This window comes from Somniosus microcephalus, chromosome 6, assembly GCF_052327205.1.
Source record: "Somniosus microcephalus isolate GS21.2 chromosome 6, FLI_Smic_1.0, whole genome shotgun sequence".
Taxonomy (NCBI): domain Eukaryota; kingdom Metazoa; phylum Chordata; class Chondrichthyes; order Squaliformes; family Somniosidae; genus Somniosus; species Somniosus microcephalus.
The window spans coordinates 212,694,038-212,709,651 of record NC_140992.1 but is presented as its reverse complement, the minus strand read 5'-3'; the positions used below and the strand labels follow the sequence as shown (position 1 = coordinate 212,709,651).

Below are 15,614 nucleotides of genomic sequence, written 5' to 3'. Positions count from 1 at the left end.
AAAAATGCATGTTTTAATCTCCAGTCCTTGAAGTGTTCATGGAAAACTTGTCTGAAACACTTCCTCCAAGTTGTTATGTTTCGATTTTGCTTAAGTCCAGGTTGTAATTCTGTCACGCAAAGCGAAATGAATCAATAAATCCAAAAGAAAACAAATTGTAATTGCTCATTTCTTAATTTCCATTCAGGTTATTGCACACACGAAAAAGACTTTCCGATTGTACTGCCAGTGACCAGGAACTTGGATAAATAAACTTCTGAATGTTGCACAGGAATATGATCTGAATCGTGTCACATTTTTTGGACTATATGGAGATATATATGCATTTTTTTTTACTCTTTCCGGGATTTGGGCATCGCTGGCAAGGCCAGCATTTATTGCCCATCCCTAATTGCCCTTGAGAAGGTGGTTGTGAGCCGTCCGTGTGGTGAAGGTACTCCCACAGTGCTGTTAGGGAGGGAGTTCCAGGATTTTGACCCAATGACGTTGAAGGAACAGCGATATATTTCCAAGTCAGGATGGTGTGTAACTTGGAGGGGAACTTGGAGGTGGTGGTTTTCCCATGCGCCTGCTGCCCTTGTCCTTCTAGGTGGTAGAGGTCGCTCGCGGGTTTGGGAGGTGCTGCCGAATAAGCCTTGGCGAGTTGCTGCAGTGCATCTTGTAGATGGTACACACTGCAACCACAGTACACCGGTGGTGGAGGCAGTGAATGTTTAAGGTGGTGGATAGGGTGCCAATCAAGCTGCTTTGTCCTGGATGGTGTCGAGCTTCTTGTTTTGTTGGAGCTGCACTCATCCAGACAAGTGGAGAATATTCCATCACACTCCTGACTTGTGCCTTGCAGATGGTGGAAAGGCTTTGGGGAGTCAAGAGGTGAGACACTCGCTGCAGAATACCCAGCCTCTGACCTGCTCTTGTTACCACAGTATTTATGTGGCTGGTCCAGTTAGGTTTATGGTCAGTGGTGACCCCAGGATGTGATGGTGGGGGATTTGGCGATGGTAATACCGTTGAATGTCATGGGGAGGTAGTTAGTCTCTTGATTGTTGGAGATAGTCATTGCCTGGCACTTGTGTGGCGCGAATGTTACCTGTGTAGGAGTCGCTGGAAATCAACAGGCTGCGAGACTTTCGTAGCAGCAAAGAAAAACGTGTGTTAGCTTTATAAACTCTCCGCATGGGCTGAGGGACTCGGCTTCGTCGCAGGGCTATGACATCATCACACAATCGACGACTCTTAAAGGGACCCTGCCCCGATAACCCAAACAAGTTCCGTACATAACGTGGAGCGATAACAACATTGGCTATACATAGAGAATTGTGTTACTGTCCCTATGTGGTCTCCGCCACATACGTCCTCCCAGAATTCACTAGAACTGGCAATGTCAGTCGTTGAGAGGCCCGGATCACACGGCCGAAATGGCTCCTTAAGTCCGGGGCAGGGACGGGGGGGGTCGCAGGAGGGTCCCCGGGCGCTCGGTGGTGGACTGAGGGCGCAGAAGCCGGAGGTCGGCCCCGCCGCGGGGGCGGAGCCAACCCGACGGGTCGGTCCAGATCCAGGTGGGCCGGCTTAAGGCAGTCCACGGAAATGTAGTCCGGCTTACCACCGACATCCACCACGAAGGCCTTGTCCCCGGCTTCCAGGACGCGGAATGGTCCGTCGTAGGGTGGGTGAAGAGGTCCCCGGTGGGCGTCGTGGCGGATGAAAACGTACTCCGCCGCACGAAGGTCGGGCAGAACGTGGGACTGAGGGAGACCGTGCTGCGACGTGGGCACCGGCACAAAAACCTTGGCGTTGTCCAGGAGGGCGGACTGCTGACGGGCTGCAGACCAAGGGTCCGTGGCGTTGGGGACGAAATCCCCGGGAACCCGCAGCGGCTGCCTGTAGACGAGCTCGGCGGACGAGGACTGGAGGTCCTCCTTGGGGGCAGTCCTGAGTCCCAGCATGACCCACGGGAGTCTGTCGATCCAACTGTCGTCCCGGAGGCTGGCCCGGAGCGCGGCCTTCATGGAGCAATGAAACCGTTCACGCAGACCGTTAGCCTGAGGGTGCTGTGCGGTGGAGTCTCAACCCGAGGCCTTGAGTGACAGCGTTCCAGAGCTCCAACGTGAACTGGGGCCCCCGGTCGGAGGAGACGTCAGATGGGGCGCCAAACCAGGCGACCCAAGTGTTGATGAACGCCCGAGCCACATTGGCGGACATTGTTGACGACAGCAGGACGGCTTCCGGCCATCGGGTGGTTCTGTCGACCATCGTGAGGAGGTGGGTGAACCCACGGGAGGGCGGCAGGGGCCCCACCAGGTCCACGTTAACATGGTCGAACCGCCTCTCGGGCACTGCAAAAGGCGCCAACGGGGCCTTAGTATGGCGATGCACTTTCGAGCGCTGGCATACCACGCAGGTATTGGCCCAGTCGTGAACGTCCTTCTTGAGCCCGTGCCAGACGAACTTAGCCGCCACCAGCTTCTGTGACGGCTCCCTGCCTGGGTGGGAAAAGCTATGGACGGCGTCGAAAACCTCCCGTCGGGCACGACGGGGCGTGGCTACCCAGCGGAGACATCGCACAGGAGCGTGGTGCCGGCATCGTCAAACGCGACGTCTGCTAACTGAAGGCCCGCGACAGCCGTCCTGTAGGCCTGGACGTCCAGGTCGGAGGCCTGGTCGGCCACCATGCGGGTGTAGTCGATGCCGAGGTGTACGGCGCTGGCGACGGCCCGGGAGAGACAGTCGGCGACGGGGTTGTCTTTCCCAGCCACATGCTGGATGTCCGTCGTGAACTCAGAGACGAAGGAAAGCTGGCGCTGCTGACAGGCCAACCACAGCTCGGAAACTTTGGCCATGGCGAAGGTCAACGGCTTGTGGTCCACGAACGCCGTGAGCGGGCGGGCCTCCAGCAGGAAACGGAAGTGTCAGATGGCGAGGTAGAGGCCGAGAAGCTCGCGATCGAAGGTGCTGTACTTCCACTCGTTGGGGCGGAGCTGCCGGCTGAAGAAGGCGAGCGGCTGCCAGGTGCCATTGACCCACTGTTCGTGGACGACGCCGACAGCATTGTCCGAAGCGTCAGTGGTGAGAGCGATCGGCGCATTGGGCAACGGATGCGCCAGCATGGTCGTGTTAGCCAGGGCCCTTTTCGTGTCCGTGAAAGAATTGGCCATCTCCTCGGACCAGTCGACGGCGGGCTTGCCTTTGAGGGCCTCGTAAAGGGGCCGCATAAGCTGGGCTGCCCGGGGAACGAAGCGATGATAGAAGTTCACCATGCCCAAAAACTCCTGCAGGGCCTTCACGATGAGGGGTTGCGGAAAATCCTTCACAGCCTCCACTTTCGACGGCAGTGGCACCGCCCCGTCCTTCGTGATGCGGTGCCCGAGAAAGTCGATCGACGACAGCCCGAACTGGCACTTGGCCGGATTGACGATTAGGCCGTGCTGGCTGAGGCGTTAGAAGAAAGTCCGGAGGTGGGACACATGCTCCGTCCTGGAGGCGCTGGCGATGAGAATGTCATCCAGGTAGACAAACCGGAATGGCAGGTCCCGTAACACGGTGTCCATTAGGCGCTGAAAAGCCTGAGCGGCGTTTTTGAGACCGAATGGCATGCAGACGAATTCGAACAGCCCGAAGGGGATGATCACTGCGGTTTTTGGGACGTCCTGCGGCCGGACGGGGACCTGGTGGTAACCCCGAACGAGGTCCACTTTAGAGAAAACAACTTTCTCGGCCAGGTGGGCGGAAAAGTCCTGGATGTGTGGAATCAGGTAGCGGTTGGGGGTCATAGCGTCGTTGAGGCGCCGGTAATCGCCGCACGGGCGCCAACCGCCACCTGGTTTTGGTGCGATGTGGAGGGGTGAGGCCCACGGGCTGTTCGACCGGCGAATGATGCCGAGGTGCTCCATCTTGTCGAACTCGGCTTTAGTGATGGCGAGTTTCCCCGGGTCGAGACGCCGAGCGCGGGCATAGACAGGCGGACCGGTGGTCGGGATGTGGTGTTCTACCCCTTGCTTGGTGGCGGCGGACGAGAAAGTGGGCTTCGTGAGGTCCGGGAACCCGGCGAGGAGGCGGGAAAACTCGTCGGAGGCCGAGAGTGCGCTGGACAACTTCGTCGTGCCGGAACCACTGAGCGAACACGGGAGCGAACTGAAAGTCTCAGCGTTGACGAGACGTCGGTTCTTGACGTCCACCAAAAGGCCATTGGCACAGAGGAAGTCAGCGCCGAGAAGGGGGGTGGACACTTTGGCTGTAACAAAGTCCCAAGCGAAACGCTGCCCGCCAAAACACCGCCACGCTCCGTTTCCCGAAGGTACAGATGGAACTGCCGTTGGCGGCTTCGAGGGCGGGGCCGTGGTTCCCCCCTGTATGTCTACGGTTGACGCGGGCAGGACGCTCACCTGGGCACCCGTGTCGCAGAGGAAACGACGTCCAGAGTCAGTGTCCGTAATGAATAACAGACTACCTGAACGGCCGACAGCCATGGTAGCTAATGAGTGGGCCTTCACGTTTCCCGACGCGGTAAAGCTGCACAGGGGCCGGCACTTCTTAGCTTTGGGGCCGAACTGCGCGTGGTAGAAGCACATGCTTGGGGACTGCCACCGTTGGGCTGTGGCGGAGGGGGCAGGGCCCCGCATGGCCGCGCAGTACTGTTGCCCGGCGGAGAAAAATTTGTCGGCCTCCTTGGCCAGGTCCGGAAATCACTAATATGAGAGTTGGTTAAAGCCGACCGTACCTGCCCTGGCAGCTGTTGTAGGAACAGTTCTCTGAAGAGGAAGCATGGCTTGTGCTTGCCCAGGAGGGTTAACATGTGGTCCATCAGTTCTGAGGGCTTGGAGTCGCCAAGCCCGGGTAGAGAGAGAAGCTGGCGTGCGCGCTCGGGTTCAGTTAGTCCAAAAGTCTCTAGGAGGTGCGTTCTCAGCGTCGCAAATTTGTGATGCTCCGGGGGGTCCTCGAGCAGGCTCACAACTCTGGCCGCGGTGGAGCTGCCGAGAGCAGAGACGACGTAATAATACTTCATGTCGTCCGCGGTGATGTCCCGGAGTGCAAACTGAGCCTCGGCCTGGGCGAACCAAGCGGCAGCCTGTCGTTCCCAAAACTCTGGTAATTTGAGAGAAACGGCGTTCGTCGCCATCTCGGATAGTCTTTGGAAACGTCCAAAAGAGAAACGGGGTCACCAATGTAGGAGTCGCTGGAAATCAACAGACTGCGAGACTTTCGTAGCAGCAATGAAAAACACGTGTTAGCTTTATTAACTCTCCGCATGGACTGAGGGACTCGGCCTCGTCGCAGGGCTATGACGTCATCACACAATCGACGACTCTTAAAGGGACCCTGCCCCGATAACCCAACCAAGTTCCGTACATAACGTGGAGCGATAACAACATTGGCTATACATAGTGAATTGTGTTACTGTCCCTATGTGATCTCCGCCACACCTGCCACTTATCAGCCCAAGCCTGAATGTCGTCCAGGTTTTGCTGCATGCGGGCATGAACTGCTTCATTATCTGAGGAGTTGAATAAGAACTGAACCCTGTGCAGTCATCAGCGAACATCCCCACTTCTGACCTTATGATGGAGGGAAGGTCATTGATGAAGCAATTGAAGATGATTGGGCTTAGGACACTGCACTGAGGAACTCCTGCAGTGATGTCCTGGGACTGAGATTATTGTCCTCCAACAACCACAACCATCATCCTTTGTGCTAGGTATGACTCCAGCCAGTTGAGAGTTTTCCCCCAGATTCCCATTGACTTCAATTTTACTAGAGCTCTTTGATGCCACACTTGGTCAAATGCTGCCTTGATGTCAAGAGCAGTCACTCTCGCCTCACCTCTGGAATTCAGCTCTTTGGTCCATGTTTGGACCAAGGCTATAATGAGGTCTGGAGCTGAGTGATCTTGGTGGAACCCAAACTGAGCACCGGTGAGTAGGCTATTGGTAAGTGCCGCTTGATAGCACTGTCAACGACACCTTCCATCACTTTGCTGATGTTTGAGATTAGACTGATGGGCAGTAATTGGCCGAAATGGATTTGTCCTGCTTTTTGTGGACAGGACATACCTGGGCGGTTTTCCACGTTGTCGGATAGATGACAGTGTTGTAGCTGTACTGGAACAGCTTGGCTAGAGGCTCGGCTAGTTCTGAAGCTCGACTGCCAGGATGTTGTCGGGGCCCATAGCCTTTGCTGTATCCAGTGAGTTCAGCCGTTTCTTGATATCACATGGAGTGAATCGAATTGGCTGAAGACTGTTTCTGTGATGATGGGGACCTCAGGAGGAGGCCGATATGGATCATCCACTTGGCACTTCTGGCTGAAGATATGTTTAATTGTCCACCACCATTTACCAATGGATGTGGCAGGACTGCAGAGCTTTGATCTGATCCGTTAATTGCGGGATCGCTTAGCTCTGTCTATAGCATGCTGCTTCCATTGTTTAGTATGCATGTAGTCCTGTGTTGCAGCTTCCCCAGGTTGGCACCTCATTTATAGGTACGCTTGCTGCTGCTCCTGGCATGCTCTTCTACACTAGTCATTGAACCAAGGTTGGTCCCCTGGCTTGATGGTAATGGTAGAGTGAGGGATATGCCAGGCCATGAGGTTACAGATTGTGGTGGAATACAATTCTGCTGCTGCTGATGGCCCACAGCACCTCATGGGTGCCCAGTTTTGAGCTGCCATGAATCTATCTGAATTCTGGGATTCTGAATCTATCCCATTTAGCACGGTTATAGTGCCACACAACACGATGGAGGATGTCGTCAGTGTGAAGATGAGACTTAGTCTCCACAAGGACTGTGCGGTGGTCACTGCTACCAGTACTGTCATGGACAGGTGCATCTGCGACAGGTAGATTGGTGAGGACAAGGTCAAGTAGGTTTTTCCCTCGTGTTAGTTCTCTCAGCACTTGCCACAGGCCCAGTCTGGCAGCTATGTCCTTCAGGACTCGGCCAGCTCGATCAGTGGTGGTCCTACAGAGCCACTCTTGGTGATGGACATTGAAGTCACCCACCCAGAGTACATTCTGTGCCCTTGCTACCCTCAGTGCTTCTTCCAAGTGGTGTTCAACATGGCAGAATACTGATTCATCAGCTGAGGGAGGGTGGTAGGTGGTTTCCTTGCCCATGCTTGACCTGAAACCATGAGACTTCATGGGGTCCGGAGTCTATGTTGAGGACTCCCAGGGCCACTCCTTCCCGACTGTATACCACTGTGCTACACCTCTGGTGGGTCTGTCCTGCTGGTGGGACAGGACATACCCAGGGATGGTGATGGAGGAATCTGGGACATTGGCTGAAAGGTATGATTCTTTGAGTATGACTATGTCGGGCTGTTGCTTGACTAGTCTGTGGGACAGCTCTCCCAATTTTGGCACAAGTCCCCAGATGTTGGTGAGGAGGACTTTGCAGGGTTGACTGGGCTGGGTGTGCCATTGTCATGTCTGAAGCCGGTGCCTAGGTCGATGCCAGGTGGTCCATCTGGTTTTATTTTTATTATTGTTTCTCGTAACGGTTTGTTACAACTGAGGTTGTATATAACCAGATTGCTAGGACACTGAATGAGGTAAAAAATAGATAGAGGTGGTACTGGAAAGGCTCGCGGTAATTAAAGTGGATAATTCACCCGGTCCGGATGGGATACATTCTAGGTTGCTGAGGTCGTAAGGGTACAAATTGCGGAGGTGCTGGCTACAATCTCCCAATCCTCTTTAGATACAGGGGTGGCGCCAAAGGAAATGTTTCATCCTTGTTCAAAAAAAGGATAAACCTGGCAATTACAGGCCAATCAGTTTAAAGTCAGAACAGAGAGACCTGGGGGTGGTTGTGAAGCTTTTAGTAACAATAATCCTGGAGAAAATTAACAGCCGCTTGGACAAGCATGGACTAATTAAGGAGAGCCAGTGTGGATTTGTTAAGGCAAGTCGTGTTTGACTAAGTTGATTGAGTTTTTGATGAGGTAACAGAGAGGGTGGATGAGGGCAGTGTAATTGATGTTGTGTATCCGGCTTTCAAAAGGCGTTTGATAAAGTACCAAATTCTAGGCTTGTTACCAAAATTGAAGCCTGTGGAATAAAAGGGACAGTGGCAGCTAAGGGATAGAAAACAATGAGTTGTGGCGAATGGCTGTTTTTCAGACTGGAGGGAGGTCTACAGTGGCGTTCCCCAGGGTTCAGTGCTATTCACTGCTGTTTTTGATGTACATTAAGACTTGGACTTGGGGTACAGGGCATAATTTCAAAATTTGCAGATGACATGAAACTTGGAAGTGTAGTAAACAGTGAGGAAGATAGTAATAGACTTCAAGAAAACAGACAGGCTGGTGGAATGGGCGGACACGTGGCAGATGAAATTCAGCGCGGAGAAGTGTGAGGTGATACATTTTGGTAGGAAGAATGAGGAGAGACCATACAAGCTAAATGGTAAAATTTTAATGGGGGCACAAGAACAGAGAGACCTGGGGGTTTTGTGCACAAATCTTTGAAGGTGGCAGGACAGGTTAATAAAGCAGTGTGGCAGAGCCACCAAGAGACACTGAACAATAATCATTCCTTTAACTACTCTGTAGTGCAGTTGAGGACTGCACCTTTAAGCTGTGTGTGTAGTTTCTTGTATTTCCGCGTGATGACGTCATGACGCCGATCACGTGACCCCCAGTTGGCGCGGAGAACGTGATGACGTCATGACGCCGGGTTCCAGTATTTAGTGGCAGTCTTGGAGAGGCTGTGGAACTGGACAGACCTGCTTACATCTGCTCTTGTAGTTTTATTAGTTAAAGTTGTTTGTATATTAAAGCTTGATTATTTCGTTTCACTGCGTTGGACTTCATTATTCGGATAGGAACCTCCGTTCCTACATTGGTGACCCCGAGCTCGTTGGACAACTTTCTTCGAGATACTTACAATGAACACGAACGCCGTTGCCCTTAACTTGCCGCAGTTCTGGGAACAGCAACCAGCAGCATGGTTTTTCCAGGCAGAAGCCCAGTTTGCTATCCGGGACATTACAGCGGATTCAACCCGTTATTGTTACGTGGTTTCCGCTCTGGACAGCGCCACGGCTTCACGAGTCGTCAGCATCCTGGGGAATCCACCGGCAGAGGGCAAGTATGAAGCTTTAAAAGATCGTTTACTACAGGTGTTTGGTTTAACTAAGTCGGAGCGTGCACGCAGGCTTATCGCTATGCCCGGTCTTGGGGACTCAAAACCATCAGAATTGATGAGCCAAATGCTCACGCTTTTGGGTTCGGAGCCCCAATGTTTTTTATTTCGAGAGCTCTTCCTCTGCCAGCTACCCGAGCCAGTTCAGGCAGTCTTGGCCAGTTCTACGATTACGGACTGTGCCGAGCTGGCTGCAGAGGCAGATAAGACTTTTATGGTCACACAGCAGAGTTGCGCAGCCACGAGGCGTCTTTCCCCTATGCGAGCAAAGTCCAGCCCTCCTCCAGCAGGCTGGTGTGTGTACCACGCTCGTTTTGGCGCCAAGGCTCGACGCTGCCGTCCTCCCTGTAGTTTTGTTGAAAAAAATCTCCAGCAGGCTCACAAACTTCGATGAAGAAGACAGGGGCTGACAAACACACCCAGTTCACCATGGCAGTCGGTTCAGCAGGAAAACTCCTCTATATTACTGATTCCAGAACAGGGCGACGATTCTTGTGTGATACTGGTTCTCAGTGCAGTATTTTGCCAGTTTCAAAGCTAGATCTACAATCCGGCGGTCACGGCCCTTCCCTCGAGGCAGCCAATGGTGCGGCCATTCGCCCGTTCGGTAAACGGACAGTTAATTTAACTCTTGGAGGTCAACGTTTTGTATGGGAATTTATAATGGCTAAAGTATCACAGGCCATCCTGGGGGCTGATTTTTTCTGTGCCTATGGTTTTCTGGTCGACGTTCAACATTGTCGACTCATTAATGCGTCTACTTTCCATGCGGTGCCTTGTCACCGCAGTACTGCTGTCTCCTGGTCGGTTGCTTGTGCGGTTCCATCGCAGGAAGGGTTTAGGCGCCTACTTGGCGAGTTCCCGGGGCTCACCAGGCCTACATTCTCGGCAGCAGTCGCGAAGCACGGTGTGGTGCATTATATCACCACAACGGGATCGCCTGTTTACGCTCGGGCACGAAGATTGGAACCCGGAAAGCTTATAGCCGCAAAGGCAGAGTTTCAGATTATGGAGCGCCTTGGGATTGTCCGACGCTCCGATAGTCCTTGGTCTTCCCCACTACACATTGTACCTAAACCAGGTGGCGGATGGAGGCCTTGTGGGGATTACAGACGCCTTAATGAAGCCACTATGCCGGATAGGTATCCAATACCGCATATACAAGATTTTTCGGCTCATTTGGCTGGCAACTCAATATTTTCCAAAGTAGATCTCGTTCGTGGATATCACCAAGTTCCTGTGCACCCTCAAGACATCCCCAAAACGGCGGTCATCACACCGTTTGGCCTTTTTGAGTTCCTTCGCATGCCGTTTGGATTGAAAAATGCAGCTCAGGCTTTTCAGCGACTTATGGACTCTGTGTTATGGGACCTTCCTTTCATTTTCATTTACTTGGATGATATTCTCATTGCTAGTAAGGATAAGGAAGAGCACATGGCTCATTTACGTACACTCTTTGCCCGTCTCAGCCAACATGGCCTCATCATAAATCTAGCCAAATGCCAGTTTGGGTTAACCAGCATTGACTTTCTGGGGCATAGGATCACCTCAGAAGGCGCTGGCCTTCTGGCACTGGCCACTAAGGTAGAGGCAGTTACGGCATTCCCGCGGCCTCATATACTTAAATCTCTTCAGGAGTTCCTGGGGATGGTAAATTTTTATCATCGTTTTGTCCCCAAGGCAGCCCAATTAATGCAGCCACTGTACGAAGCGCTTAAAGGGAAGTCGGGTAAAGATGTTATCATTTGGACACCACAGATGGACCAAGCATTCCTGGACACCAAGGCGGCATTGGCAGATGCAACTATGCTTGCACACCCACTCCCGGGCGCGACCATCGCCCTTACTACCGATGCCTCCGATTACGCCATCGGGGCAGTTCAGGAACAATGGGTTGACGGGACTTGGCAGCCATTGGCCTTTTTTAGCCGCCAACTGCGTAAAAATGAGCGAAAATATAGCACTTTTGATAGGGAGTTGCTGGCCTTGTTTTTGGCCATCCGGCATTTTCGTTTTCTCCCAGAAGGGCGTCCGTTTACTGTATTTGTGGACCATAAACCACTCACTTTTGCAATGGCCAAAACGGCGGAGCCGTGGTCAGCCCAGCAACAGCGCCACCTTACATTTATATCTGAATTTACGACGGATTTACGACATGTGTCTGGCAAAGATAATCTGGTGGCTGATTGCCTTTCGCGTGCCCCAGTCCAGGCAATTCACCTGGGAATCGATTTTGTCGGGTTGGCGAAAGAACAGCTGGCGGATCCTAAAGTTCAGGCGTATCGGACCATGCCTTCCAGCTTGCAGGTAGCCGATGTTATGTTCCAATCAGCAGGAACCACGCTCTTGTGTGACATATCCATGGGAGTGCCCCGGCCCATTGTGCCAGTCGAATGGCGTAAGAAGATTTTTCAGGTTATACATGGCTTATCACACCCGGGGATGCGAGCTTCACAACGACTTATGTCCCGTAAATTTGTTTGGAAGGGAATGCATTTAGACGTTCGGGACTGGACAAACAATTGCGTGGACTGTCAAAAATCAAAGGTCCACCGTCACGTTATGGCTCCAGTGGCCATTTTTCCAGTGCCTGAATGCCGGTTTGACCATGTACATGTGGACTTAGTGGGCCCCCTCCCCATTTCGCGGGGTTTTATGCATCTCCTGACAATAGTGGACCGTACTACCAGGTGGCCAGAGGCGATTCCCTTGGTTGCTACTACTACAGCGGACGTATCCAGGGCGTTCATTTCGTCGTGGGTGGCCCGGTTTGGAGTGCCATCTGATATCTCCTCTGACCGAGGTCCACAATTTACGTCAGAGTTGTGGAATGCAGTTGCACAGGGCTTGGGTACCAAGCTGCACCGTACCACCGCTTACCATCCGCAAGCAAATGACTTATGTGAGAGGTTTCATCGGTCTCTAAAGGCGTCCCTCCGTGCCAGCTTGCGTGGTTCCAACTGGGTGGATAGACTCCCTTGGGTGATGCTAGGCCTTCGTACAGCCCCCAAAGATGACCTCCAGGCTTCATCGGCTGAGTTAGTCTACGGTCAAGCACTTCGAGTACCAGGGGATTTCCTCCCTCCACATACAGAATCATGGTCGCCTGCTCAGCAGCTCCTTCAGCATCAGGAGGTGGCAAAGAATTTCCTGCCTATTCCAACCTCGCATCACAACCTACAGAGGCCTCATGTTCCGGCAGAACTTATGAGTTCCGATTATGTTTTTATTCGACAGGATGCTCATAGAGATACACTCAGACCACCTTATGCTGGACCGTTTCGTGTCATCGCTGCGGGAGAGAAATATTTTACGGTCGAAGTAGGAGGTAAGTCTGATACCATCTCCATCGACCGACTTAAACCAGCCCATCTGGATCGGAGTGAACCAGTGGTTGTTGCTCAGCCACCTCGTCGTGGACGACCACCGTTGGCTGCTAGACCAATTATGCAGCAGTCTACTATTAAATTGCCTGCTTCAGCTTCATCCTTGTCTACACCTCCTGCTACTGTTTCCTCCACCCCAGATGTACCGCTTCAGACACAACCAAGTATTGGCTCATCTTCTAACGTTCCATCATCTGAAGTTCGTAGTCGTTCGGGCAGAATCATTAAACCTCCTGCTCGTTTGACGCTGTCTGTTAAAGAGAATTCTGGGGGGGCGCCTGTGGCGGAGCCACCAAGAGACACTGAACAATAATCATTCCTTTAACTACTCCGTAGTGCAGTTGAGGACTGCACCTTTAAGCTGTGTGTAGTTTCTTGTATTTCCACGTGATGATGTCATGACGCTGATCACGTGACCCCCAGTTGGCGCGGAGAACGTGATGACGTCATGACGTCGGGTTCCAGTATATAGTGGCAGTCTTGGAGAGGCTGTGGAACTGGACAGACCTGCTTACATCTGCTCTTGTAGTTTTATTAGTTAAAGTTGTTTGTATATTAAAGCTTGATTATTTCATTTCACTGCGTTGGACTTCATTATTCGGATAGGAACCTCCGTTCCTACAGCAGTTAATAAAGCATATGGGATCCTGAGCTTTATAAAGAGAGGCACAGAGTACAAAAGCCAGGAAGTTATGCTAAACCAATATAAAAAACACTAGTTTGGCCCCAGCTGGAGTATTGTGTCCAGTTCTGGGCCCCACACTTTAGGAAGGACATGAAAGCTTTGGAGGGGGTACAGAAGCAATTTACTAGAATGGTTCCAGGTATGAGGGAATACAGTTACATGGATAGACTAGAGAAGCTGGGGTTGTTCTCCTTGGAGCAGAGAAGGCTAAGAGGAGATTTGATAGAGGTGTTTAAAATCATGAAGGATTTAGAGAGAGTAAATAAAGAGAAACTGTTTCCAATGACTGAAGGGTTGATAACGAGAGGGCACAGATTTAAGGTGATTGGCAAAACAACCAGAGGTAACATGAGGAAAAAATTTTTTACGCAACAAGTGGTTAGGATTTGGAATGTACTGCCTGATAGGGTGGTGGATACAGATTCACTATTAGCCTTCAAAAGGGAATTGGATAAATACTTGAAGGAGAAAAAAATGCAGGGATATAGGGAAAGAGCGGGGGAGTGGGACTAACTGGATTGCTTTTCGAAAGAGCCGGCGCAGACTCGATGGGCCAAATGGCCTCTTTCTGTGCTGTACTAATCTATGACTCTATGAATTTTCAGAGCTTGTGCTGCTGGTAGGATGTCCTATCAACCAGTTGGAGATATCACAAGTTCAGACGTGCGCTGCCCAAAATCTTCCATCTGCTAATTTTAACGGATAGAAAATTGCGGGCCGTGCATGTCCGAATTTCCAATACAGGCAGGCAAGTCTCCCTGCTGAGAGTGCAAATACAGAAGTATTCCCGCTCTATGTCCATTTGAACTGGGTTAAAGCACTCAGCAGAACAATGGATTTTTGTCCTTCCAAACTTGGGCTGGGTCTGAAGAGAGCATTTTCCACTATCTAAAAGGAAGAACATACATTTACATAGCACTTTACACATTCTGAGGATGTCCCAAAGTGCCTCACAGCCAATGAATTGCTTTTGAAATGTAGTCACTGTTGTTCCATTGTGCAAATGCAACAGCCAATTTGCGCACTGCAAAGTCCCACGTACAGCAATGAGATAAATGACCAGATAGTCTGTTTTTGGTGATGATGGTTGAAAGATAAATGTTGGCCAGGGCACCAGGAGAACACCCTTGCTCTTCTTCAAATAGAGCCATGGGATCTTTTATGACAACTTAAGAAGGCAGACGAGGCTTTGCTTTTATTTCTCATCTGAAAAATGGCACCTCTGACAGTGCAGCACTCCCTCATTACTGCACTCAAGTGTCAGTCTCGATTATGTGATCAAGTCCTGGAGTAGGACTTGAACCCATAACCTTCTGACTCAAAGGCCAGAGTGCTGCCGCTGAGGCAGTCTTAACACTGGAGCGAATCACAGGTGAAAACAACTCTGTCACTATGAGAATAATTTGAGGTGATCACACAGGAAGCATATCAAACAATAAAGCATATTGGCTTAAATGTGATTTCTCCCTGCCCCCTCATAGCACAAAAATGCTAAATTTGCTAAGCGATGAACATTGGGTATGTAATCTGTTAAAACGTAATCGGTTTTCGTGACTAACATTAAAGACCATTTGGTAACCTTGGCTGCATTCTTCCTATACACAGTGAGGCTTTTGAAATGATTGAGTATTATAAAGAAGTTATGGCTTGCTTGGAAACGAAGAGGAACATGCTGAATGCACGAGCTCAAGAGAAATCAGAACAACAACCTGGTGATAACGAATCTACTGATGCCATACAAATGGCAATCAGGTTCAACAAGTAAGGCTACAACGCATTTACAATTATTTGAATGTGATATTAAATATTTTGGGTGTCCTGCGCATGCACATTTACTTTCAGAATGGGCCTTTGGTATCAAATTTCAAAATGTATGTAATTTTTTTATTTAATAGCTTTAAAAAGTATAGTTTTACCCTCCCGCCAATGTGCCCCTAAGGTGCGCGGCTGCGCATCAATCGCGAGGTCCCGCGCAGGCCGCTCACCAGCTGCTGCCTCTGGAAGAGATACCACGCATGCTATGCTGCTGCGCAGCAGATTTAAAGGGCCCGCACAGGAAAATAGAATTCAAGGGAACATTGCCTCCCGCGCACGGGATTTAAATCAAACTTTGTATTATAAAATCTGGTGTCAAAGAAGTGAAACTATTTTACTGAATGCCATCAGGGCTTTCTGATGAAAGTCCATTTTTAATCATCCATCAAATATATGGAGTCAATTGAATGGAGGGGAATTCTATAGAACCGGTGCTTTTTATTTGTGGCATCTTGAACACCCCTCACCAATGTTCCCTCTAATTTTTTATTTCCCTACGCAGGCCCTTTAACTGGCTGCGCAGCCCATTCAAATTGTCGCGCATGCGCGGTTTCTTTCATTTAAAAGCCAGTGAGCGGCCTGCACG

At 51.0% G+C, this 15,614-nt stretch overlaps 1 protein-coding gene across 1 annotated transcript in view; it reads left to right on the top strand.

Annotated features, from left to right (window-relative positions):
• dus2 (dihydrouridine synthase 2) overlaps positions 1-15,614 on the top strand; it is a 203,761-nt gene that overhangs the window by 172,075 nt on the left and 16,072 nt on the right. Inside the window, exon 12 of the mRNA XM_085991372.1 lies at positions 14,819-14,974. Within this exon, the coding sequence (XP_085847498.1) occupies positions 14,819-14,974 (156 nt within the window). The remainder of the gene's footprint in view (positions 1-14,818; positions 14,975-15,614) is intronic.